The sequence below is a fragment of the Myotis nattereri genome (assembly GCF_964212035.1).
Source record: "Myotis nattereri genome assembly, chromosome: X".
Taxonomy (NCBI): domain Eukaryota; kingdom Metazoa; phylum Chordata; class Mammalia; order Chiroptera; family Vespertilionidae; genus Myotis; species Myotis nattereri.
In genome coordinates this window covers 43164500-43191311 of record NC_138078.1, presented here as the reverse complement: position 1 = coordinate 43191311, position 26812 = coordinate 43164500, and the positions used below count along the sequence as shown (strand labels likewise).

Genomic DNA, 26812 nt, shown 5'->3' with positions numbered 1-26812 from the left:
GGGGGGTGGGGGAGGCCAGGGTATAGTCAAGGGCGGGGAAAAAAAAAGACACATATGTACTACCCTTTGTAATACTTTAAGCAATTAAAAAATAAATTAAAAAATCTGATTAAAAAAAAAGAGTAAATCTTAGAAAACAAATATCGTTTCTCTTGAGTTTTAATAAAGTGAGAGCCACTGGCAAAAAAGAAAAAAAAACACAACAAAAAGCAAACAAACAAACAAAATACAAACAAACAAAAAACAATGATTGGGTTACCAAAGAGATAAATGAAGAAATAAAAAGCATCCTGGATACAAATGACAATGAAAACACAACAATCCAAAATCTATGGGACACCATGAAAGCAGTCCTAAGAGGTAAATTCATAGTTCTAAACACCTACCCAAAACAAAACAAAACAAAAAAACAAGAAAAATATGGTAATAAATTAACTAACCTTTCAACTTAAAGAATTAGAAAGAGCAACAAGGAAAGCCCACAATAACCTAAAGAAATGAAATAATAAAGATCAGAGCAGAAATAAATGACACAGAGACAAAAAAAAATTGCAAAAGATCAATGAAACCAAGAGCTAATTCTTAGAAAGGATAAACAAGATTGATGAACCTCTAGCCAGGCTCGCCAAGAAAAAAAGACAGAGGACCCAAATAAACAAAATGAGAAATGAAAGAGCTGTGGTACTGACCACACAGATATACAAAGGATTGTAAAAAATACTACGAACAACTCTACTCCAACAAACAACAACCACGACGAAATGGACATATTCATACAAAAATACAAGCTTCCAAAACTCAAGCAGGAAGAATAAAAATATCTGAATAGGCCGATAACTACTGATGAAATTGAAACAGTAATCAAAAAGCTTCCAGTATACAAAAGCCCTGAACCAGAAGGCTTTAAAGGGAAGTTTTACCAAATATTCAAGAAGAACTAAAACCAATCCTTCACAAATTATTCCAAAAAATTCAAGAGGAAGGCACACTTCCAAGCTCTTTCTATGAAGCCAGCATTACCCTAATCCCAAAACCAGAAAAAGACACTACAAAGAAAGAGAATTACAGGCCAATATCCCTCATGAACATAGATGTCAAAATCCTCAACAAAATTCTAGCAAACTGGATCCAGCATTACATTAGAAATATTGTACACCATGACCAAGTGGGATTTTTCCAGGGATGCAAGGCTGGTACGTTATCCCCAAATCAATAAATGTTATATCACATAAACAAATTGAGAGACAAAAATCACATAATCGTATCAATTGGTGCATAAAAGGCATTTGAAAAAGTTCACACCCTTTTCTAATAAAAATGCTCAGCAAAGTGGGAATAGAGGGATAATACCTCAACATAATAAAAGCCTTATATGACAAACATACAGCGAACATCATACTCAATGGGCAAAAACTAAAACCATTTCCCCGAAGAACAGGAACAAGACAGGGATGGCTGCTTTCACCACTCTTGTTCAATATAGTACTGGAATTGTTAGCCACAGCGATAAGAGAAGAAGTAGAAATGAAAGGCACCAAATTGGAAAAGAAGGAATAAAATTGTCATTATTCACAGATGACATGATACTGTACATAGAAAATCCTAAAGACTCCATCAAAAATTATTAGACTTAACGGAATTAGGCAATGTAGCAGGATACAAAATTAATGCAAAGAAACCTATGGCATTTTTATACACCAATAATGAACTTACAGAAAGAGATTTTTAAAAAAAATCCCATTTACTCTTGCACCAAAAAAATTAATATACCTAGGAAGAAAATTAACTTAGGAGGTAAAATACCTATACTTAGGAAACTACAGGACATTGAAAAAAGAGATAAAGGAAGACATAAACAGATGGAAGAACATACCATGTTCATGGATTGGTAGAATCAACATCATTAAAATGTCCATGCTACCCAAAGCAATCTATAGATTCAATGCAATCCCCATTAAAATACCAATGGCATATTTCATAGATCTAGAACAAACTCTCCAAAAATTCATCTGGAATATAAAAAGACCCAGAATAGCTGCAGCAATCCTGAGAAAGAACAAAGTAGGTGGGATCTCAATACAAGCTGTATTACAAAGCTACTGTTCTCAAAACTGCCTGGTTCTGGCACAAAAACAGACATATAGACCAATGAAATAGAACAGAGAACCCAGAAATCAACCCAAACCACTATGCTCAATTAATATTTGACAAAGGAAGCAAGATCATACAATGGAGTCAAGACAGTCTCTTCAATAAATGGTGTTGGGAAAATTGGACAGACACATGCAAAAAATAATGAAACTAGACCACCAACTGACACCATACACAAAAATAAACTAAAAATGGATAAAGGACTTAAATGTAAGATGGGAAACCATAAAAATCGTAGAAGAAGCCATAGGCAACAAAATAGCAGACATTTGTTGAAGCAATATCTTTACTGATACAGCTCCTAGGGAAATGGAAACTAAACAGAAAATAAGCAAATGGGACTACATCAAAATAAAAAAGCTTTGGCACAGCAAAAGAAACCATCAACAAAATAACAATAAAGCCCACTTCATGGGAGAACATATTTGCCAATGTTTTATCCAGTAAGGGTTTCATCTCCAGCATTTACAGAGAACTTATACAACTTAACAAAAGAAAGATAAACAATCCAATAAAAAAATGGGCAAAGGACCTAAATAGATACTTTTCGAAAGAGGACATACAGAAGGCCAAGAGACATATGAAAACATGATCAAAGTCACTAATCATCTGAGAGATGCAAATCAAAACGACAATGAGGTCACACCTGTCATAATGGCTATCATCAACAAATCAACAAATGACAAGTGCTGGTGAGGATGCGCACAAAAGGGAACCTTCATGAACTGTTGGTGGGAATGCATACTGGTGCAGCCACTGTGGAAAACAGTATAGCATTTCCTCAAAAATTAAAAATGGAACTACCATTTGACCCAGTAATCCCACTTCTAGGAATATATCACAAGAAAACAGAAACACCAATCAGAAAGGATATATGTACCCCATATGTTCATAGCAGCATAATTTACAATAGCTAAGATTTGGAAACAGCCTAAGTACCCATCAGCAGATGAGTGGATGAAAAAACGGTGGTACATCTACAGAATGGAGTACTATGCTGCTGTAAAAAGAAGGAATCCTTATCATGAATGGAACTGGAAAACATTATGCTAAGCGAAATAAGCCAGTCACAGTAAGATAAATATCACATGATCTCACTCATTCGTGGAATATAATGAACAACATAAACTGATGAACAAAAATAGAGCCAGAGTCATAGAAGAATTGAACAGACTGTCCAACCTATGAGAGAAGCGGTGAGGGAGTAAGAGATCAACCAATGGACTTATAAGCATGCATATGAGCATAACCAATGGATACAGACAGTGGAGGGTGAGGGCATGTTCTGGGGCGGGGGAGAGTGGGGGCAGTCAGGGAGAGGTCAGTGGGGGAAAAAGGAGACTTATGTAGTACTTTAAAAAATAAAGAATTTAAATTAAACAAAAGAAAACATAAGAAAAAACCTTCATGACATTAGCTTTGACAATGATTTTTTTGGATACAAAAGTCCAGGTAACAAAAACTCTCATGCATATTGAAATTTATAAAAATTTAAAAACTGTATACTAAAAAGACACTATCAACAGAGTGAAAAGGCAACCTATAGAATGAGAAAAATATTTGCATATCACATATCTCATAAGCAATTACTATCTAAAATGTTAGATAACTCCTAAAACTCAAAAGCAAAATAAATAAATCCTATATAATAAAAGCATAATATGCTAAGTGCCTGACCATTCGTTTGACCTTTCCACCAGTCACTATGACACACACTGACCACCAGGGGACAGATGCTCCAACTGATAGGTTAGCTTGCTGCTGGGGTCCAGCTGATCAGGAGTGGGTGAGACAGTTGGACACGCCCTGGAGTCCTCCCGTGATCCCTCCCCAGCTGGCCAACCTCCCGCAATCCCTCCCTGTCGGCCAGCCTGGATTGGGACTGGTCTAGATGGACTCTTCCACGTCCCTCCCTGGCTCCAATCGGTCCCAATCAGGACTGGGTGAGACAGGCTGGACATGCCCTGGAGCCCTTCCATAATCCCTCCCTGACCAGCCAACCTTCCGCAGTCCCTCCCCAGCTGGCCAGCCCCCATCGGCCCCAATCAGGACTAGGCAAGATGGCCCGGATCAATCCCAATCACCAGCCACGCCAAGGGACCCCACTGGTGCATGAATTCGTGCACCAGGCCTCTAGTAAACAAACAAGCAAACAAACAAACAAACAAACAGCCTAATTAAAGATAGGAAGAAGACTTGAGAAAATATTTAACCAAAAAATATATACAAATAGCCGATAGGCACATGGAAAGATTCTAAACTTTACTGATCATTAGGGAAATGCAAATCAAAACAACAGTGAGCTACCTCCTCACACCCACTCGTATGGCTACTATATATAAAAAAACACAGAAAAGAAGTGTTGGCAAAGATGTGGAGAAATTAGAACCCATGTGCACTGTTGGTAATTTAGAATGATACACCTACTGTGAAAAACATCATGGTGGTCCCTCAAAAATTTAAAAATAGAATTAACATATGATTCAGTGTGGGAAACTGTTTATTGCCTTCACTATCTGATAAGCATAGACAGAGAACTCCCCGAAACCCCCCGAAGGCTGGGTCGTGGAAGGAAACACTCGACAATTCAGCAATTCCATGCTGTGTATACACAAAATAATTGAAATCATGCCTCAAAGTCATATTTGCACACCAGGTAGAGGGGAAGATGGGTAGTTATTGTTTGATGGGTATTGCATTTCAGTTTTACAAGAAAAAAGAATTGATATAGATGTAGTAATGGTTGCATAACATTATGAATGCATTTAATACCACTGAACTGTACACTTAAAATGGTTACTATGGTAAAATTTATTTTGTGCATATTTTCCCACAATAAAAAAAATGAAGAAAAAGAAGACTGGAGACCCATACTGAACACAGCTAATGAGAACTTAATATTCACTGTCCATCCTCTTTTCCAATGTAAGTTTTTTCTCCATATATCTCCCTATTTATTTGATGTAAACTCTACTGTGCTTGCTCAGATATCCTAGTATTAACTGGCACACATCTAACCCCAGAATATTGTTCTGTGGGAAACTGTTTATTGCCTTCACTATCTGATAAGCATAGACAGAGCACTTCCCGAAACCCCGAAGGCTGGGTGCCTTTGAAGCCCTAGCAAAGCTAGGAGCTAGGCGCCACCTCTGTTTGTCCAGACAGTGGTAGCTGAAACTACTCCCCCATTTATTATTATGTAAATCCTTGCTGATGGGCTAGTCTGCCTGTTAATGGGGGGTCGCCTACCTAAGGGCTACTCCAGATCAATAAAAGATTGGAGCAGCCTGAGCATGAGTGGAAGTCCCTCTCCTTGAGTTGGACTTGCCCGCCTGGACCTCCGATATTGCAAAATTATCTCGTGTCTTTTCTCTCATTTGCTGTGTGGCTCTTCTTTCAGGTACCGAACCCTACTCCACGCGGGTCGTGGAAGGAAACACACTCAACATTGTTCATTACTTTAATTTCCATAGTTTTCTCCCATCTAATCTATTTTATTTTCTGGTTTCATTAAGTGACTAAAACACCCAACATTGTTCCGCTGTTTCAATGCTGTACTTTAGGCCTTCTGGATACTTTCCCCAAGTCAGTTTCTAACCTTTGTTTTGCATCCCTCACTATAGCAAGCATATCTGCATGTCATGTCAAGCTGTCCTTGTCCAAATATTGCCAGGAACTTGGGCAGTCTTACTCCTTTATATAGAGCCCTTCAGAAATGCACCTAGGGAAATATTTTAAAGTGTGATCTTAACAACGGTACTACCAGAAGATATTCACTGAAAAAAAAAAGGTCTATAGTAAAGTATAAGAAATGCCACATACTCTATTCCCATCTTTGAGATTCATGATTAAAAAAAAATGAATCCAAAGTTCCGAGAAGCCCTGCAGCAAGGAACATGGTTTGACTATTTTTATGTGACTGTGCTTAACTTAGTATTTTGCAAACAAATTCAGACCCATACCCTCTTGCACAAAACACTCATCTGTTGGTACTCACTTTGAGAGATGCTGTTCTAGAGATGTCTCTCAGTTCCCCCCACGCTCCAGTTTCTAAGTCCTCCCCAGTCTCATGGATCTAGTCAATTACCAATTTCATAAGTTAAGGATTCCTCACCCAGGATTCCAAGATGCTCATCTTCCTCCAGCTGTACCTTTTTCTGGAATGTTTCATCTTGGAAGGCTTCATATCGGACTTTCCAATAAGTTCCCCCAATTCGGCTGGAACCCTTCTGGAAGAATATATCTGAGCCACTGGCATATAAGAAGACAAATATCACATGATTTAATAATGTATCAAATAGACTCCTATATCACCCTAGGTCTCATCAAGTTATGGATCTTTATAATTAGGAAAGACCTCTGAGATCATCCAGGTTAGCTTCTACCCAGTGGAGATGAAACCACTAACAAATAATATGCAGCTTCTGCTTCAGCCTTTCCAAGGTCAGGGAACTCATTTTAAGAGGAAGCAATCCTTCTTACTGTTGGATAGCTTTAATGATTACAGTTATTTTTATAATAGTTTGAAATCTTCTTGCTTGTAAATTCCAGACACTAGTACTAGTCCTGCCTTCATGAATTCCATAGACTTACATCTATCCTTAATTATCTTTAGGTATTCAAGATTTTTTCTCTCCTTAATAAAGAATATCTTTAATTCCAAAGTGAAAAACCACTAACTTAGCAAGCCCAGTTAGAGATTCTAGAAGTCATGCTGAGACCCAAGTGCCCACTTTTCTATGTTTTCTGCACATTTATTCCATTAGTTTTTCTGCTAGGAAAAAAAAATGTTTATTTTTGCTGGAAAATAAATATTTTTCCAGTAAAAAACTAGGTGCCTTAGGACACTCCCCCAAACTCTCCAAGTCATCTACCAAGTGGCTCTTCTGTGAAAGACCTGGTATCACTGATAGGCCAGTGAGTATGCATAACTTAGGGCCTAACAACTGAATAGGGAACTAACCTACTCTATCTTGCCCAATCTGAGTCATGGATGAAACAAGAGAATTTGAATAAATTCCTCCAAACGTATGGTTATGGATGGCCATAAGGCAGGTTGCTTCCCCTTCTTCCTACATTTCTCAGTGCTTTTTACACTCCTGTTTAAATGCCTCCTTCAGACTATTAAAAAGAAAAAAAGGTGCAAGGAGGTAAATAATGGACAAAATAAAGAAGAGCTGGAGAAATGACATTTCAACTGATCTGGTCCCATTGGGCCTCCTTTTCTGAATGTGGCTTGGTATTAGAGCAGGAACAATCGCAAACACTGCTAGTTCCCCAAGAGCAAGTTGTCCAGGGGTCAAAAGAATTTGGTTAACAGTTGTGTGATCTTAACTCCAGTCAGACAATGATTGTGACCCCCAAGTGAAAGAGAGATTTCTGACAGTGAGTAGTAGTGTTTGGGGATAAAACCAGGAGTAGAAAGAAGAATCCCACTACCTCTTACCTGCCTGGCTCCCTCAAATTCTTCCCAGTACTCCCATCATAACCCATTGGGCCATAGTCCCATTGAATCTCATGAGCCTGAATGAAGTACTGCCGGACATTTCCTGTTAGTAGGTTCACAGGAGGGGCCATGGAGCAAGACTTGACATTGTAGAGTGCTTGCATGCCATCTGGAAGAAGAGGAAGAACATCATGTCTGGCCCCATTTCAACTAACAAGCCTTCTACCCAGACAATCCACCGTCCTCCTTCTCCTAAGGTGTTCCCTCCCACCTTCCAATAGGCTCTTTACCCCTAATTCCATGTAAGCCATTTTTCTCTCACTTCTTAAGAGCCTGGCTGGAAGAAAGTGAGCCCAAATAGGAATTCAAGTATCTCCACCTGCTCACCACCACTACCGAATTTACCAGATGTTCACTCCTTTGCAAAAGGTTTGCATTGTACAAATATCACAGAACTTGAAGTCCAAATACCTGAGAACAAGTCCAAGCCTAATTACTCTCTGTAGTACTTAGGCAAGTCAATTCCTAGATCTAAAATTAAACCCTGTTTTGTAAATGGGGAGAATAGGAAATCTGCCACACTGGGCTGGGGGGAGCATTAAAAAAAAGGAGTAAGTAATTTGTAAAGAGGGGTTTTCCCGAAACACTGGAACATCTACACATCGAGATGAAGCTTCAGATTTAGGACTGTCATGAAAATGTAGTGTCTCCAAAATGTGAAAAATGTTACATTGAGGTATAGTGGTAATTGATTATATTGCCTTATATTTGCTTGGCATCTTATAGAGGTTATTCAGATCATTATTTCATTTGAGTCTCATAACATCCCAAGGAGATCTGAAATTATAAATTAGAAATCTGAGATATAAAAGAGGATGAGGAAAATATATTCATTTTTATTAGATAATTACATAGGCCAGGACCTGTGCCAGGTGATTTACATATGTTATTTCCTTCAATCCTCATAACCACTCTGTGAAACAGACTTTTTAAAATATGTTTTTTAAATTGATTTCAGAGGGAGGATGGGAGAGAGAGAGAGAGAGAGAGAGAGAGCGAGAGAGAGACATCAATGATGAGAGAGCATCATTGATTGGCTGCCTCCTGCATGCCTCCTGTTGGGGATGGAACCTGCAACTCAGGCATGTGTCCTGACTGGGAATTGAACCATGACCTCCAGGTTCATGGGTTGACAGTCAACCACTGAGCCACACTGGCCAGGTTAAACAGCTTTTAATATCCCCTTTTGCACTTGAAAAAATCTAAGGATCAGACAAGTTAAGTAACTTGCCAAGATAATACAGCTAGTCAGTGATAGAGTTGAGACTTAAGCTCTTATCTTTTAACTGCAAACTTAAGTGCTCATTTTCTTTTTTTATATCCACTAGCTTGGTCTCAACATTCTCCTAGTCCAGTGATGGCGAACCTTTTGAGCTCGGCATGTCAGCATTTTGAAAAACCCTAACTTAACTCTGGTGCCGTGTCACATATAGAAGTTTTTTGATATTTGCAACCATAGTAAAACAAAGACTTATATTTTTGATATTTATTTTATATATTTAAATGCCATTTAACAAAGAAAAATCAACCAAAAAAATGAGTTCGAGTGTCACCTCTGACACGAGTGTCATAGGTTCGCCATCACTGGTCTAGTCTTTGAGATTCAAAATTACATTATCTCTCTAATATCCATTACAACTTCATAAGTTAGAAATCATTACTGCAATAATCAGATAAGGGAACAGAGGCTCAGAGAAGTGACATTACTTACCAAAGCTAACTAAGCAACTGGTGGAACAGGGTTTGAATCCAGGCCTGTCTGGATCTAAGGCCCTTGCTTGTTCTACTATTGTGCTGCATTCCTAACCTTCATCTGGATTCATACTCATTTACTCAGGCACTTTTGGAACCAAGGCCAAACCCTGGATAATAGAGCATGGGTAACTGGCTCCTATTAGGAAAAAACCACCACCCCAGACTCATTACCTTACCAGTCTATAATTCCTTGCTTACTCAAATCCATTTTCACATACTCACATATCACTTACCTGACATCCATCTAATTTACTATATATCAAATAATTCTAGAAAGTGAGAGCTGAAGAGGCATTTAGAGAGTATTTAGAGCAAATCTTCCATTTTATAAATGTGGCAAATGAGGCCTAGAAATGGAAAGGAACTTTCCCAAAGTTATTACAGTGAGTTTTTCATAGAGCTGAGACAACCACTAAAATCATCTAATCACTTATTTACTTCTCTTTCCATTGCCTCATGTGTTCCTCCTCTCTGATGGTCCTCAATGCACTGTGCCATTATTCAACCATTCTCCCTCTGAAAACCAAACCTTCTACCCCTATTTCTGTTGGGTCCTAATTAGGGTGTCATCACTTGCCCACAATACTCCATGGTTTCCTGCAGAAACCTTATACTTTTAACACTGATCTCTCCTTTATTCCCTGTTCAATCATCTGCAAGACCTCCAGTTCTTAATTCCTTAGGACTTTGGGGGGGGGGGATGACAGCATAAAAGATCACTTAGTCTCTTAACAGATGAAGAAGATGAAACGCAGAGAGATGTGCCTGAGGTCACCCTGCAAGTTAATGTCTGAGCCAGGAAAGAACATGGGTCCCAGAATTCTAGTCTAGTGTTTCATCCTCTATTCCTGGCTGTCTCACCTTAAAAACCTCTCTTATGGCTCCAGACCAGAAGCCAAGCTCCACCCCATTTTTTTAATAGACATTTCTTTTTTTTTAATATTTTATTGACTTTTTACAGAGAGGAAAGGAGAGGGATAGAGAGTTAGAAACATTGATGAGAGAGAAACATTGATCAGCTGCCTCCTGCACACTCCCTATTGGGTATGTGCCTGCAACCAAGGTACATGCCCTTGACCAGTATCGAAGCTGGGATCCTTGTGTCTGCAGGCTGACACTCTATCCACTGAACCAAACTGGTTAGAGTCAGAAGCCCAGGCTCTTGATGACTATATTGCCCCCTTCATCCCATACCTTAAGGGTCAGAGATGCTGGATCTCACCTTGCAAGTGACTATTTACTTGACAGCTAATTAACCAAAGGCCAAGTTTCTGAGGCACCATCTCAGCAGTCACAAAGGTGGCTGGAAAGATGTGAGCCACATCAGTGCGGTGGCCCCGGATGGTTAACATCTGTCCATGGAAGTAAGCTGTGTGGACATCTACTTCATTGCCCATGCCAAACAAGTGCCAGACCACACGCTTCTGCGCACACATGTTCAGCTCTGGTAAGTTCCCAAATACAAAGCCATTGATTGCTGAAAAAGAAAATCAGAAGAAAAATATCAGAGTTAGGAAAGAATAGCCCAATGGGAAAAGCCTTATTATCTGAAAATAATATGAAGTAATATTTAGATGAGGTTTTATTTTTTAATTACATTTACTGGGGTGACATTGGCTTCATATAGGTTTCAAGGGCACATTTCTAGGATACATGATCTGCATTTTGCATTGTGTTCCCACTAGCCAGAGTCAAATCATCTTCTGTCACCATATATTTGGTCCCTTTTACCCTTTACTACTCCTCAACTCTCTTCCCTCTGGTAACTACCATAGTGTTGTCTGTCTGGGCATCTTAGTTTCAATTTTATATCCCACATAATGAATTAAATCATATGGTTCTTAGCTTTTTGTGATTGACTTATTTTGCTTAGTGTAATATCCTCAAGGTCCATCCATGTTGTTGCAAATGGCAGTATTTCATCTTTTCTTATGGCTGAGTAGTATCCCATAGTATATATGGTACATATAGATGAGGTTTTAAAGAGCACACTGTGCTGACAAAATGCATTATATCATTTAAATCTTACAAACAATCCTAGGAAATAGGCAAGTATCAATGGTCTCATAAAAAAATGAGAAAAACCAAGGCTCAGAGAGGTAAAGTTGCTCTCTCTCAAGGCAAGTGGTAGAGCCAAGGTTCCAATGCAACAACTCAAGGAAGCTTTTTAAGGAATGTGATTTATTTTGTAAGCTATTCTTTCCTCCCAGGCCAATTTTCTTCTAAAATTTCCATAGGACAATTGTTAACTTAGCTAACTAATTACCATGGTTATTATAAGCAATTGGTATAAAACCAAGAGAAATTTGAGCTGTCTAAGCCATCCTTTACATCTTTCATCTTAGTTTTCACTTCCCCTTGGAACAGTCTGGCTTTGGTAAGTAAGCCAAAAGTAAGTAAGCTACTCCCTAATTAACCAAAAGCAAAAGTAACTTGTTTCTCTTCCTAAGAATCACTTCTCTGCCCATACCTCAGGGCTTTTGGGCCTTTAGTTAATTTTATAGTTAATTAAGATGATGGATTCCCCATAGGTAACCATTTTTCTTCACAAAGTGGTTAATTCTTACAGCTTGCATCCTTTTTAGAACAAAGAAATGTTAAGTAATTATATCAGTAAACAACCCTCATCAAAGTGACTGAACATATAGCATATGAGTTTGGAATCGACACCATGGGCTATTCCACATTGAGGAGGCAAGTACTTAATGGCAAGAGCACATTATTCAGTCAAACAGATTAGGGTTGGAATTTTAGCTGTGCCATTTATCTGTTGTGTAATCCTCAGTTTTCTCATAGGTAAGAACAAGGTAAAGCTACCTACTGCTCCTGGTCCTTCCAATGCTTAAAAATGACCAGGTATTTGAAATGACCTTTCATCACAGTCTACTGATACAGTGTGGCCACTGCTTCCCAGCTCACCATGCATCCTATTACTTTCTTGAAAGGCCTCATCTTCTTTGTCCACTGAGACAGGGTCTGAGCAGTAAGTGGCAATGTTCTCATTGATATGCCAGCTAAGATTCTCATCTACCACACTGAAGAGCAGGAAGAAAGAATTATCCACATCTTGCCGCCGAGGAGGGTAGTTCCCATCCAGGGTTCCTAGTACAAATAAGAAAGTTGTCATTGAGAACCTCCTATCCTTAGCAACAGTAAACTGCAAGGAATACTCATAAGAAAGAAATAGGAAGAGAGGCAGTCTTAAGAGTCTGTCAGTAACAGAAAATCAGATGGAGACTTCTTCAACCAGGGCCTTAAAATGACCACACTTCTTGCAACACCTAGGTCTTCAGGCCTGACTATACCTTAAACATACCCTGTTTCCAACCACTTTCACAATCCTTCCCAAATCTTGATAGCTACACTTCCAATCCTATCCAAACTTAAACTCTTACCATATATCTTATGTTTATACTAGAGGCCTGGTGCATGAAAATTCATGCACTGGAGGGGATTCCCTCAGCCTGGCTTGCCCACTCTCACAGTCCAGGTGACCCAGCTATCAGGGGAAGGTAATGCCCCATCATATATCTGCTGCTGCCACTGCTGTCAGTGCAAGCCTCAGCTGGCCCTGGTTACCTGAGCCTTGGGCAGCCCTGGATGGCTGGGAAGCCGCAATCAAGGCTTGCCTGCACCTCGGGCTGGCCCTGGGAGGCTAGGAGGCTGAGGGGACTGGTGTTCTCCAGAGGCAGGCACACAGAGTGCCTGCTGCCCCAGCGGGGCTGAGGGGACTGGGCGCTGCCATCTTGTGGCTGTGGGTGCTGCCATATTTGAGGGTGTGGCAGCCAATTAGCATATTCCCTCCTTATTGGCTGTGGGCACTGCCATGCTTGAGGGTGGGACAGTCAATTAACATATCCCCTCCTTATTGGCTGTGGTCACTGCCATCTTTGCGACAGTGTAAGGGTCAATTAGCACATTCCCTCTTTATTTGCTAGGATGACCTGACTCCCATAATTACTAATTCAAGTTTTTTAAGTGATTAGAAAAAAAATTTTTTTAAGTAGAAAAGGGTTTTTTTTTGTTAGGAAAACTAAGGTAATAAAATAGAAAAAAAAATAGTGAAAAGGGAGTTTTCCATTGTTTATTCCTGCTGATAAACATTGGTTCTGAATTATCACTCCTCAGGCTGCTGCTTAATATATAGGTAGTTCAACAATATCACTGTTTTCTATAGATATCCCAAATTGCATCTCATAGCTCACTCTTGGGGCCTGTACCTCTTTTACAAGTGATAAGGGGTCCAATGAGGCCAGTTGCAATATCTCGTGGAGCATCTACGTGAGAATGGTAGATCCAGGTGAGGCATGCTGGGTCAGCATCAGTGGGTGCATGGCTTTCTGGAATGGTCCAGTTGTAGATATGGCTGCCTCCCGGGGGAACAGAGTCATCAGCTTTCAGCTGACCAGAGGAGCCATCTGGGTATAGGGAGCCTAGAAAATGAAATTGCACATCTCAGTCCCAGGGTGAGTGAGACAGAGCCTAGAAGATTTAGAAGTGAAGAGAAGGCTGACATATGAGACATCTAGGTCCAGTCTTGTGGAAAAGGTAAAGTTCTAAGGTCCAGCACAGTGTTCCTCAAAACCTGAGGAGGGCACAGATTCAGGTGATATGTAGCCAAAGAACCCCAAGTCTCACATCAACAAAGGGTGGAGATGTGGCAGTCTCTGGGGAAAGAGCTACGGCTACAAAAACTGCTCCACAGCCTGGTCTAGTAGTACCCTAGTGCAAAGCCAGGGGCATGGAGGCATGGGAGGAGACAGAATTCCTTCCCTTCAAGCACTCACTTTAGAAAACAATCACAGAATTTCATTTTAAAGGCAACTTAATGATCAGTTGGCCCACTTCCCCATTTTATGGAAGAGAAAACTGAGGAAAAGTAACTGGCCAATGGTCATACAGAGAGAATTAGTGGCTAAGTCAGGAGCTTCTGACTTCTCTCTCTATTCTCCTCAGTTACTTTTGTGTCTGTATTATAGGCCACTGGGCCTGGGATAGTGAGAGATACAAATAAGTAAACTGAACTAACTCTTTTTTTTTGCTGTTAATCCTCACCCAATGATATTTTCCCATTGATTTTTAGAGAGAGGGTAGAAGGGAGGAAGGAAGGGAGGGAGGGAGGGAGAGAGAGAGGGAGAGAGAGAGAGAGAGAGAGAGAGAGAGAGAGAGAGAGAGAGAGTTGAAAGAGACACATTGATTGGTTGCCTCCAGCATGTTCAGGGAATAGAGCCTGCAACTGAGGTATGTGCCCTTGACCGGAAGTGAACCCAGGAGCCTTCAGTCCATTGGCAGATGCTCTATCCACTGATGCAAACCATCTAGAGCTGAACTAACTCTTAAGGGGGAAAAATGGCCTTTTGGAAGACTGTGACCTTAGAATAACGCTCCCTTATATTCAGACCACACTCTTCTCTTTTCAAAGCACAAATATTTTATGGAATGTCATTTAAGTAATTCTTCCTGATAAAAGGCAGATTTTTACATTAAAAAATTTTCTATTACAGTTGACATTCAATGATATGTTAGTTTCAAGTGTACAATATAGTGGTTAGACATTTATATAACTTACATAGTGATTCCCCCCGTGATATTTCCAGTACCCACCGGACACCATACAGTTATTATAATACTAGAGGCTGGGTGCACAAAAATTTGTCCTCAGCCCAGCTGATGCCCTCCTGCAGTGTGGGACCCCTCGGAGGATGTCCACCTCAGTGGGGACCCTCACCCCATGAAGGTTTGGCCAGCCTGGGTGAGGGGCTGAGGGCCGTTTTCAGGCTGGCCAATCACCCTGGCGACGTAAGCTCCCAGCCTCTCCTTTTTTTCTTTTTTTTCTTTTTATTCTGGGATTTATTTACCTTCTATAATTGAAACTTTGTTGCCTTTAGCAGAGGCCTGCGGAAAGCTTGGCTTCCTCCATCGCCAGGGGCAACCCACTCCTGCTCGCTCCAGCTCCGTGGCCACGGCTGGCTGAAAGCAGGTTTCTGGGGTTTATTTACCTTCTATAATTGAAACTTTGTTGCTTTCAATGGAGCTTAGAGCTGGGCCACGGCAGGCGGGGAAGCTTGGCTTCCTCCATCACTGGAGCAAGCAAGCCTCCTGCTCGCTCCAGCTCCGTGGCTGGGTTAATTTGCATATAGTCGTTCTGATTGGATGGTGGTGGTGGCTTAAGGCATAGCAAAAGTACAGTCAATTTGCATGTTTGTCTTTTATTAGTATAAGATTATTGACTATATTTCCTATACTGTGCTTTACATCCTTGTGACTATTTTGAAACTTCAAATTTGTACTTCTTAATCCCTTCAATCTTTCCACCCACTTCCCCCAAACACCCTGCCATCTGGCAACCATCAGTTTAAAGAATCCAAGGCCAAGAGAGGAACAATGACTTGCCCAAAGTCACACATATGAATAGCAGAACTGATAAGAGTACCCACTTATGTTTACTCTGAGAAGAGTCCCTGCTTCCTCAGATCAATAAAGGAGAAAAGACTGTCCTTGTTTCCAACTCCTCTCTTTCATATAGCAGAGAAGGAAAAGTGATAGTTATGGGCAGGAGAAAGAAAGGGTGGGCTGGTTTACCTTCTGAATCCTTCTCATAGAAAACACCATGGGGGTGGATGGTATAGGGACGAGTGGCAAAATTCTTCAGGTGGATACGGATGACATCTCCCACCTCAGCCTGCAGCACTGGCCCCAGGAAACCCATCCAGGTAGGCTGGGCCATTTCATGCATATATGAGCTGTCACTGTATTCTTTGTAGATGGTCTTCTTGTAGCTGCTCCCTATCCGGTTCTTGTCAGACTTTAGGAAGCTGGAAGCTACTCTGGGGAAAAAAGAGTCATAATTTTGCCACAATTTTCAAACCTCTGGAGGGTTATTTTCCAGAGGAGGCTAACAAAAAAGTGTCCATATTTGTCTAAGGCAAAACAAGAGGAAATGGGAAGTACTAATCAAAACATAAAAGCTTTAAGTTAGTTTAATTGTTTGACAATGGGAAGTATTAAATGAAAACAGATCAAATTCCTGATATTTGAACACTTTTATGTTAAAAAAGGCAATTTCACATGTTTTAATCTAATATCCTATATAATAAAAGGCTAATATGCAAATTGTCCCCTTGACTGGGAGTTCAACCAGGGGGTGGGGCTGGTGGCCAACCACCCATAGTCCCTCCCCCAAGCCAGGCCCCCCGATCCCCCCACTCCACCTCGATTAGGGCCAGGGCCGGCTGGCCAACTGCCCGCAGCCCCTCCCCCCAGCTGTCCCGGCCCGATCAGCCCCAATTGGGGCCAGCTGGCCAGACTCCACCAGTGCACGAATTCATACACTGGGCCTCTAGTATAGTAATAAGGAAGAAATCAAGGATTGGTTATTTTTAAGTGATCAACTCCCTACCTCTGTTGCTTGATTTAGCATTGCCCTGCCATGTATGAGAGGTTTTATAAAGTAGTGGTTAAGTGCTTAAACTCTGGAACTGGGATGGTTCAATTAAATGCCGATATTGCCACTTCCAAATCTGTGGACTTTGACCAAGTTACTTAACTTCTCTGTGTACAATTTCCCCATCTGTAAAATGGAAATAATCACAGTACCAATCTTGGACAGGGTTGTTGGTGACTAAAATAATTAATATACATAAAGAGCTTAAGACAGTGCTTGGGAAATAGTAAAAGCTTAATAGATATTAACTACTACTTCAAACTATTGGAGATGGGCAATAACAAGGTTTATCCCTCAAGGATAATTTTAAAACAAAGACTGTGACTTCAAAATTAGATTGATAAAAAGATGGTTTGTCATAAAAGACAGCTGTTTTTCTTACTCTAATGCTTCCCAGAGAGCTCTGAGGTGTTACAGCTAACTTTGGAAGTCTCTAAGATCAAGAAAGGCTAATCCTGTGCTACCTGTGAGAGACAAAATGGTGAGAAGAATATAATTTTTTGCACCTACATTACCCAGGTTAAAATCCTAGGTCTTCCATTTACTAGCTGTGGGACTTGAGCAACTTACTTGATATCCCTGACCCTCAGCTTTCTTGTCTAAAAGATGAGGATATTCAGATTCACCTCCTAGAGCTTTTGTAAGAATTAGATGACACTAAGTATGTAAATTTCTAGTATGACCCTATGTAAGTGATGCTATTACTGATCTTTCTTTGATTCTAATACTTACCTTATTTTTTTTATCATTTTTACATATCTGAAATTAGTACAGTTCTATTGAAATATGGGAGATTAGTTCCACATACACATCTTACAAACACTGTGTATATTTCATGTTTCTTTTTTTTAAAGCTTAACAACTGTTATTAAAACAGCATTGTGGATATCATCTTAACATCAAGGGAATATGGAATTACCATTAGGACCCTAAAATGCTGAGGCACCTCAGTGTGAAAAAGCAGACTCCATATACAATGCTGGCTCTTGAGTCAACTAGCCTATTCTCAGCAAACATGCCACTAGGTGTATGGTTCAAAGATATCAGGAGCTGCTGCTACCACACCTAGGAAAAGGTCTTCAAGAGGTTACCTTCTGACCTCAAGGGTGCTCCCCCCGACTCCAGCTCTAATTTCACAAGAGATTAAACCTACGTGTCACTGTCCAGAGGCTGGTTCGTGATGACGTTTCTTCCTTTGGGAGCATAGTTCCACTCCACGTCCTGGATGCCCAGGTAGTAGACTCGAGTAGCCCCATCAGTCAGTTGGGGCCACAAGGGTTGCATGAACAGCAGAGCCCAGAGGAGATGGCCTGGCTCCATGGCCCACATTACTCTGGGAAACAGGCAAATGAATAGCTGCTGGTATGAAAGAAAGAGAACAAAGGGGCTTTGCATGTGTCTGGAAAACTAAAGAGGCAAGAGTCAGATGGAGTGACTGAGAAAGCAAGAATGAATTCCCCAGAACCTATACCTTATCTGATTACTTTCAGTTCAACAAGTATTCAATGATCTCTACACATTGGACTTTGGAGGGCAAAGTTAAACAGTCACTTATATGGATAATTATGCATCACTTCCTTCAGAAGAGAAATCTGGATCTAGTGCCTTCAGCTGTGCAGAAGTAAGAATTATTCTGGCACAAGAATGAGGAAACAGGCACCAAAAGCCTGATTGTGCCACTGACTCACTCAGTACCTGAATCAAGTCAGTAATTCTCCCTATGTCTTTGTTTTCATTGCTGCCACCTTCTATCCCCTATGAATTGTATTTTAAAAACAAATAATTCATCAAACACATTTACTAGAAAATTAATAGACCCAAGATGGAAACAACCAAAATGTCTATGAACACTAGAATGGATGAGTAAATTGTATTTTATTTATACAATGGAATTTTACATAACAATGATATGAACAAACTACAATAACACTTGAAAATGTAGATGCCTCTCATGAGCATAATGTTGCAGAAATAAATCAGACAAAGAATACTTACTCTATTATTTCATTTATATAAAGTACAAAATCCAGCAAAATTAATGTATGGTGCTAGAAACCAACATAGTGTTTGCCCTTGAGGTAGGGATCAGTGACTGGGAAGATGAGGAATGCTTTTAAGTAATGTTCTGTTTCTTGATCTACATACTGGTTACATGAGTGTGTTCAGTTTGTGAAAGTATATAGAGCTATGAACTTAGCATTCATGTGCTTTACTGCATGTGAATGGCAAAAAGTAAAAAATAAAACAAATGAGAATATGTAAGGGAAATATTAGCTTATCAAAATGCCCTCTGCTGGTTCTCTGCTATGCACAAACTCATTTCATGTGTCCAATCATGAATCAGAGTCAGAATTAAGCCTCCAGCCTCTCATTCCAGTACACCAGCCAGGAGGTTAGACTTCTTGGGGCTACAGTCAAACTTAGAAACACAGACAACATAACATAAATACACATATACATATACATAAACTTGCATACACGTAGGCACATTCAACCTTATCTAAATGCAGAGCTGTACACACTTGCATCCACATATAGAAATACACTGTCACACAGAGCCTTTTGCATTTTCAGAATAATAACAATAATAAAAAAATATTTATTGTGCATGCATAGCATGCCAGACACTTTTATAAATATTTTACATAGATTAAATCATTTAATCTTTACAGCCATACTATGAAAAAGATGTAATTGTAATCCACATATTGCAGAAGGAAAAACTGCAGAACAGAAGTGTAAAGTAATATGCCCAAGGTCACCTAGTTAACAATCAGTAGAGTTGGATTGTGAGTCCAGGAAGTATGGCTCTAGTGTCTATGTTCTTAATCACCATACCATACTACCTTCCACAAAACATACTTGCACAATCACATGAATATACACTGAGAACATGTGTATGTCCATAACTATAAAGGTATCGGGAGAAACCCTATATAACCTTAAAAATTCAATCACATGTAGTTGTGATCACTTCTAGAAACAGACACATACTCATATAGGCAAAGATATATTTAATCAATATCATTCATAATGATGATAATAATGATGGTAGTTACCATTTATTAAGAGATTACTACATACTAAACACCATGTTCAATGGTTTATATAAATTATTTCACTAAATCCTCATTTTCAGCACATGAAATTGGGAAAATTCATTAAAAATTAAAAATCAAAGATATTCACAGATTTACATATAAATAGGAAATCCTCAGGTATTTACCTTGGCTAGGCCTAGATATTGACCTTAATCAATAAACAAAACTATGGAATTTCCTACAAAATTACAGGCCCCTTTACACACAGTAGTGGTGCAAGTGTTAAATCTTCAATTTCCACATGACATTTGGCAGAAAGCCTTGATATAGGGGAGAACCCGTTCTTGGGTTACTATTTTCAAAACCTGGATGTTACACTGACCACTTGTGTAGACTTGGGTAATACTTAACTATTCTGAACCTGTTTTCTGGATAATAATATCATTCTTGAAGTAATACATTAGAAAACATATATGAAAGGGACACAACATATGTTATGTTTAGAACATAACAGACAGTAACTGCTCATGTCTTCCTCCTCCATCATGGCTACTGTCTCCCACATATACTACAGTCTACATTTTTTCCCTAAGGGCTAACTTAAATCTTAACTGCCCCAGAAGGTCCCCTCTAGCCTTTTCATACCATTGTCTTCCAAAGGAATACTTATTCTGTATAATACCTAATTTCATTAAGTCATACTTTGTATTATTTTTACCTTTCTGCCACATGAACTATATTTTCAAGATTGAACTATAAACTTCTTGAGGGTGGATGTCATTTCTGAGAAGACATGGTTATGGGGGCCTTGTAGATGTACCATAAACAAGTACTTCTAAAGTGACATACAGTGACACAAACATGCATTTTCCCACCAATTGGTTCTGGTTCAAGTTTGCCACTGGTTCACAGAGTAACTTTAGGGATATTATTTTGTCTTGGTGAGTCTCAGTTTCCCTATATATAAAATAATAGACAATATAGTTCTTACCTTTTTGGGGTCATGGATGTTTGAGAACATAATGAAATGCAAAACCGTGGAACCACAAAAATATTTTATATAAAGCGTTTTCCAAGAGTCTTTCTAGTTCTCATACTTTGTCAGTACTCTCACTCACTAATGAAACACAGGTTCACATGCACTTACTTATAGTACCACATATGGTCAAGCAAATAGCCATGCCTTGGAACCTTCAATATGAAGGGAATATCCTTGGTTGAATGTAAGTCTGAATACAACATGGACCTCCTTCAAATTTCTTTCTCAGGGACATGCCAGCAAGGCTGTTGTACCTTAAACTTGCTTACCTAAGTAGAAATCTATCCCAGGTAAGAATTTCACAATTGGAGATACACATGGTAAACTTGAAAATATTCCCAGAAGAGACTGGTACATATCTTCAGCATACAATGAATAAGCAATCAAAGGTGGTGACTAATGACAAAACGAGCTAGACAATAGAACCTGGAAAAAAGTGCTACCTAGCATTTGTCTACTACATTCCACTTTACAGTATGCTTTTCATATCTTCCATCTTATTTAATTCCAAAATTTTTGAGAGATAAGGATTGTATTCCCCATTTGGCATCTAGGGTACAGGCTTTGGGATCAGACTACTTAAATAAATCTTGACTCCATTTTTCCTAGTTCTGTGACTTGATAAACTGCTTCACTTCTCTAGTCATAGTATTTTAATTTTTGAAATAAAATTAGTACTATTAGTTATACCTCAAGTAGTGTGAGGATTAAATGTATTAAGATCTGTAGGTGCATAGAACACAAACATGTGGTCAAGTGTACAAGTAATTGATCAAAACGTATTAGTGGTTATTATTATTACAGATGAGGAAATAGGTTTAGAAATGAAATTTACTAGCATGCCAAAACTTTAACATTTTATGGATAGCCACAACACATACACACTCAAAATTTCTCATACACATTAATACATACTAAGCATACAGGCACATATATATGGCTGAGATTAGTTTCTTCGGAAGAAATATGATATAATGAAAGGAAACAGAACTTTTGAGTCATATTAACTTAATTTGGAGTACTGTTTTCAGTTGTGTTTGAAAGGGAGACTTAATAGGCACCTGATAAATATGAGGAGACACTTGGTAAATATTAGCTTTCTTCCTTTCTAGTCACTGGCTTTTTTATTCCCAAACTGTATTTGTTGTTGCTGTTTTTAAATTTTGATTTTATCATATATTATCAAAACAGAAGAAAGAGAAAAAAATATAAAATTATTTTGTAATCATTTATATATCTCATGATAAGATTGAAAGTTTTCAGATCTTAGAAAAATAGATTCTAATTCTGGATGCATCATTTATCAGTTGTATGGCATTGAGCAACTCACCTAATTTCCTGAGCCTTAGTTTCCTCATTTTGTTACTAAAAATAATCTCTGCTTTGGTCTCCTCAGTAGTTTATTATGAACATCAAATGAAAAGAAGGATGAGAAAGTCCTGTGTAAATTTTTCACTTGGGCAGGGCTAGTTTCTCTCAGCTGAGCCCACAAGAGGAAGTCTTAGAGAAAGGCAAGACTGAGGACAAAAAATAAAAAGGAAAGGTAAAAGGACAAATGAAATAGGTAAAATAAGCGAGAATCCTATGACAAAGTAAAAACAGAGAGGGCAGAAGAAAGAGGGAGATGTAGGGAGGAAAGGATGGGGGAGAGAGAGAGAGAGAGAGAGAGAGAGAGAGAGAGAGAGAGAGAGAGAGAGAAATGAAGGAAGGTCCACTTTACTTGGAATTAGACATAGTATAGTTAATATACATGAGATTAGGAGATTAGCCCTGGGAGAAGGTAAGCTAACAACAATTCAAGCCTCCCCTACCTTTACCTTACCTTCCTGTCATTCAAACATCACCTGGACCTGGTCACCATCATCCATGACAATTTGCATCACTGTTTTCCCTATAATTTGCAAGTTATCCCTTTAATGTGATAATGCTCTTTTCTCTCCTTTCATCTCCCTTTCTGAGTTGGGTTAGACTGAGATGGACAGGCTCATACTAAACAAAGAATCACTCAACTGAACACTGGAATGCTAAGCTATCTTTTGGGTCCTGTCTCTAATCTCAACATAATAAAACCCTCCATCCATTTTGGTCCTCTGCTTTCTTAGTGCTTTTTGGCTCTTTCTTCACCTTGTGACTCAAAATACGTTCCAACTGGGGAGTTTCTCACCTTTGCTGGTTATACGCCTTTCTTTACTAGGAGGGAAATTAGAGTGTTAAAAGCCCCACATGGTTCCAGATAATACAAGTAAAAATTATGTTATTCTTTAATCAGTATCACTACATCCTATCATGTAAGAAGTGATGAAATTGAGACCTAGAAAGGAAGGGACTCACCTGAAATCCTGGAAGCTAGTACTGGAACCTAACACTTCTGACCCTCCAGCCTAGGAATCATGTTCAGCATATTACAACCATATCATTCCTGGGACAATATGACTTCACTACATATTTTCCACTTGTATTAATGAGGCTGTTTTATTTCCATAGACTTCAGTTGTGGTATCATAGAAAGCATACTAATTTGAAATCAGAAGACCTGAGTTCAAATTCTATCTCTTGCCTGTAATAGCTATGTGACCTCTGAAAAAGTCACTTTCATCTATTTGAGTCTCACTTTTTTTAAAAATAAAAAATGGGATGATATTTATCTCATAATATTTTTGAGGCTCAAAAATTAGATATTTGAAACCCAAGCAAGGGGTTGAATGCAATAGATGTTCAGTAAAAAATTGAAAGCATCATAGATTCATATGTCCTTAAAGACCTTTAGAAACTATATTTTTTTCAACCCCTTAATGTGACATACAGAAAACTGTGGCCAGGGTGGTAAAGGGGTTTACTCAAAGTCAAGCAGCCAGTTGCTGACAAAGCCAGAATTTGAACCTATGTTTTCAAAAATATTTCTGCTAATTAGACCCTAAGTGTGCGAAACAATTTAGATTTTAAGCTAACAGCTTAGTTCACCTATCATTTATTTGCTTACTCTATATGAATTTGGATCTAAAACTATGAAACCAAATGGATGTTTTTAAGTGTTTGAACCTCTTATTTATATAGTCCTCAGATACATCACTTCAACAAACCCCTCAACCTGTAAATTGGGAGATCAGCGGATTATTTCAACAGAAAAATTAACTATTTTCTGTAACTCCAGTATTGTCTCTGAGACAGTCAAGCCAGTGTGGTCCTATATGTACATTTTTGGAGGGAGGAACAAAAGAAGCCTATTGTTCACTTTAACTTCCATGCACACTCAGCCAGGCTTTCTCTAACTTTTCAGCAACTGAATTTCTCTCCCAGTGTCCCAGGACTCCCCTAAACTCAGATGAATAAATGTTTTGATGAAGAAAGGAAGGTGAGATAGGGCTTGAAGAGAGGAAAGAAAGCTTACCTTTGTTAGAGAAAACCCTTTTATATTCATGTCAGCAGCCTAGTAATGCTGCACTGCAGACCCCAGCGTGAATCTGCCAGCTCTGCTCAGTCAGTATCCTGGGTTACAGGGCCTTTCTCATAAATTAAGTCCAGGGCTCCAATCTGGCTAGTGTTACTGGGGTGGGGTGAATGGAGGCGGGGGTAGAGATGGGTACTGTCCTTTCCAGAAACTAAACTACTGGAATGTCTTGTTCCACTGGTTTGGTACAAAACCCGGGATGGTTCTTTAACCATATCCGGGTGTTTTCCAAATCCTGGTTAGGATCTCAGGAGGAATGACAAAGGGGTGGGCTGCATTTCTGTTATCGTGGATTGCTAGTTGGCCTTTGCTGAGAGGAGGAGGAGAATGCACTGCCAGTGTGGCCAAAGCTCACAGATTCCAATAGCTCCGTTTATGAAATGGGATCCTTTGTTACTGTTATTGGTTTAAGAAGAGCCCTCTTACACCACCAATTGTTTTCTTCTTGCTGTGAAGCAGTTATTAACCCTGCTTGTTACCCTGAGGCCATGGTTGCTTAGTAATAAAGAAATATAAGACCGGCAATAAAACAAAGAACTCTCTACATACCAGGCCCTATGTTAACCAATTTACATGCATTTTCTCATTTAAATATCCTGATACCCTGTGAAATGGACACTAATTCTCTTTACAACTAAAAAATATAGGCTCTAAGAGAGAAGGTAACTTGTTCAGATTCATACAATTAGGAAGTAAAAGAGGGAATTTTACTGGGTCTGTCTAGATTCTTAGCCACCACACTACCACACTGCTGCTTAGGGGAGAAACACAAAGCCTTTTTGAGATGAAGGAAGTGACTTCACAATTACTGAGTGCCTGCCACTGCTAGATATTTTTATGAGCATTACCTCTGCTTCTGCCATTTCTAGAAGCTCCTAAGGTGAAACCCCAGGGCTGTATTAAAAACAGGTTCCATAGAGGAGACTGGATACAACTAGAAGATAGCCTGGATTAATATAGGTCAGCATCCTAAAAACAAAGATCCAGAAGAATTGGAAATATTAAATTTTAACAAAAGTAAACTAAAAAAAAAAAATAGCAAAACGGGCCCTAACATTTCCTTGTTTCTGATAGCAAGTGACTTAGGTTCAAGCACAGCTTGCTCTGGCAGTAATCAGCTATGTTGGTTTAACCCAGACTCTTCTCCAAGCCTCAGTCATTCTATCTGTATGAGGGCCTTGAGCTAGCTACAGAACCTCACAGATCTATAAATTTATATATTCAGCATTCCAACAAGAAGACACATTCTTGATATTAAAAGTGGAAGAGAAAGAGGTTTTAAAGTTACAAAGTATAAGGAAAGAATGAGTACAAAGTAAACAAAGAAAAAATGAACTACATGCCTCTTCTGAAAGAGCTGCATCTACCCACCAGACCCACATATGGAAAGGAGATAGGTATAATGGCGGTTCTAGCGCCTAGTATCCTTACTTTATGATGAGGAGATCTTGGTTCAGAGCAGATACTGTCCTCTAGGCAGGCTCAACACATCTTTGTTTTCTGGATTTAAAATGTCAAGGGCAGGGTCCAGGGAGGAGGACTTTCAAAGAATGAGCTGGTGGGGCAAAGTCTGAGTCATAAACCATTGGAGGTAGTTAAAGGTTCCTAGACACTTAGGAGCTGCCCCACAAACTGCAGCCCAGGCTAAACCAAGTAGAAGCATTGATATGGAGAAGGAAGAAACCACCAGCCCCGGATCTCTCAGAAATGTTCAATGATTGAGGGAAGCTGAATCAGGACACAGCAGTTGTTGGGGTTATCTGCCTCTTCCCCCACTTGGCACAGATGTGGACCTTGAAGCTAGAAGCGGTAGGAGGTGACCAAATCCATTAAGTTGGGATCCAAGTCCAGGTTCTAAGGCATTTATGATAGGGAGGGGAAAGGATAAGGTCTCTGCTCTGACTCATGAAAGACAACAAGAAGCAGGTCATATAGACACACTGAGTCAACACAGTAAAAGCTGCAGGAAGCCAACTTGACCAGGTCTCAGAGTTTGTATTATTCATTCATCAATTCATGAGTGGGCACACAGTGTCTTCCTCTTTTGAAAATCCTGAATATATTTCTGGTGCCTTTCATCAAGTGTCACCTAAAAAGAGTTTAATTTGATACCTATAGATCAGGGATTGGTAAACTATTTTAGTAAAGGGCCAGTTAGTAAATATTTTATTTGCAGAACATGCAGTCTCTGCCATAACTACTAAAATAGGCCAGTGTAGCATGTTGGGCATATCTCTGTACCAATAAGAGTTAATTTACAAAAACAAGCAGCAGATCAGATTTAACCCATAAGCGGTAGTTTGAAAACCACCATTGTAGACTGTTTTGCAATATTGACATTTACAATATGAAACATTATTAAGAGCATAAAAACTACAACCAGACACCATAGATTGAAATACCAACTCTGTCATTTTCTATTTCTGTG

The 26812-nt window shown here is 39.3% G+C and overlaps 1 protein-coding gene across 7 annotated transcripts in view; it reads right to left on the bottom strand.

The window, feature by feature from the left end:
- The window catches only part of HEPH (hephaestin), a gene marked incomplete at its 5' end in the record, with an annotated part of 131667 nt that extends 105697 nt beyond the window's left edge, over positions 1-25970 (bottom strand). For 5 of the 7 annotated variants that reach the window (XM_081080804.1, XM_081080803.1, XM_081080805.1 and 2 more), the window contains 7 exons: positions 6266-6402; positions 7598-7766; positions 10635-10889; positions 12332-12514; positions 13633-13845; positions 15995-16239; positions 18010-18176. In XM_081080804.1, coding sequence (XP_080936930.1) covers positions 6266-6402; positions 7598-7766; positions 10635-10889; positions 12332-12514; positions 13633-13845; positions 15995-16239; positions 18010-18176 — 1369 coding nt within the window. Of the gene's footprint in view, positions 1-6265; positions 6403-7597; positions 7767-10634; positions 10890-12331; positions 12515-13632; positions 13846-15994; positions 16240-18009; positions 18201-25815 lie in introns of those variants that run through there. The other 2 variants (XM_081080801.1, XM_081080806.1) reach the window with 2 other exon arrangements.
- Positions 25971-26812: the final 842 nt, after the last annotated feature.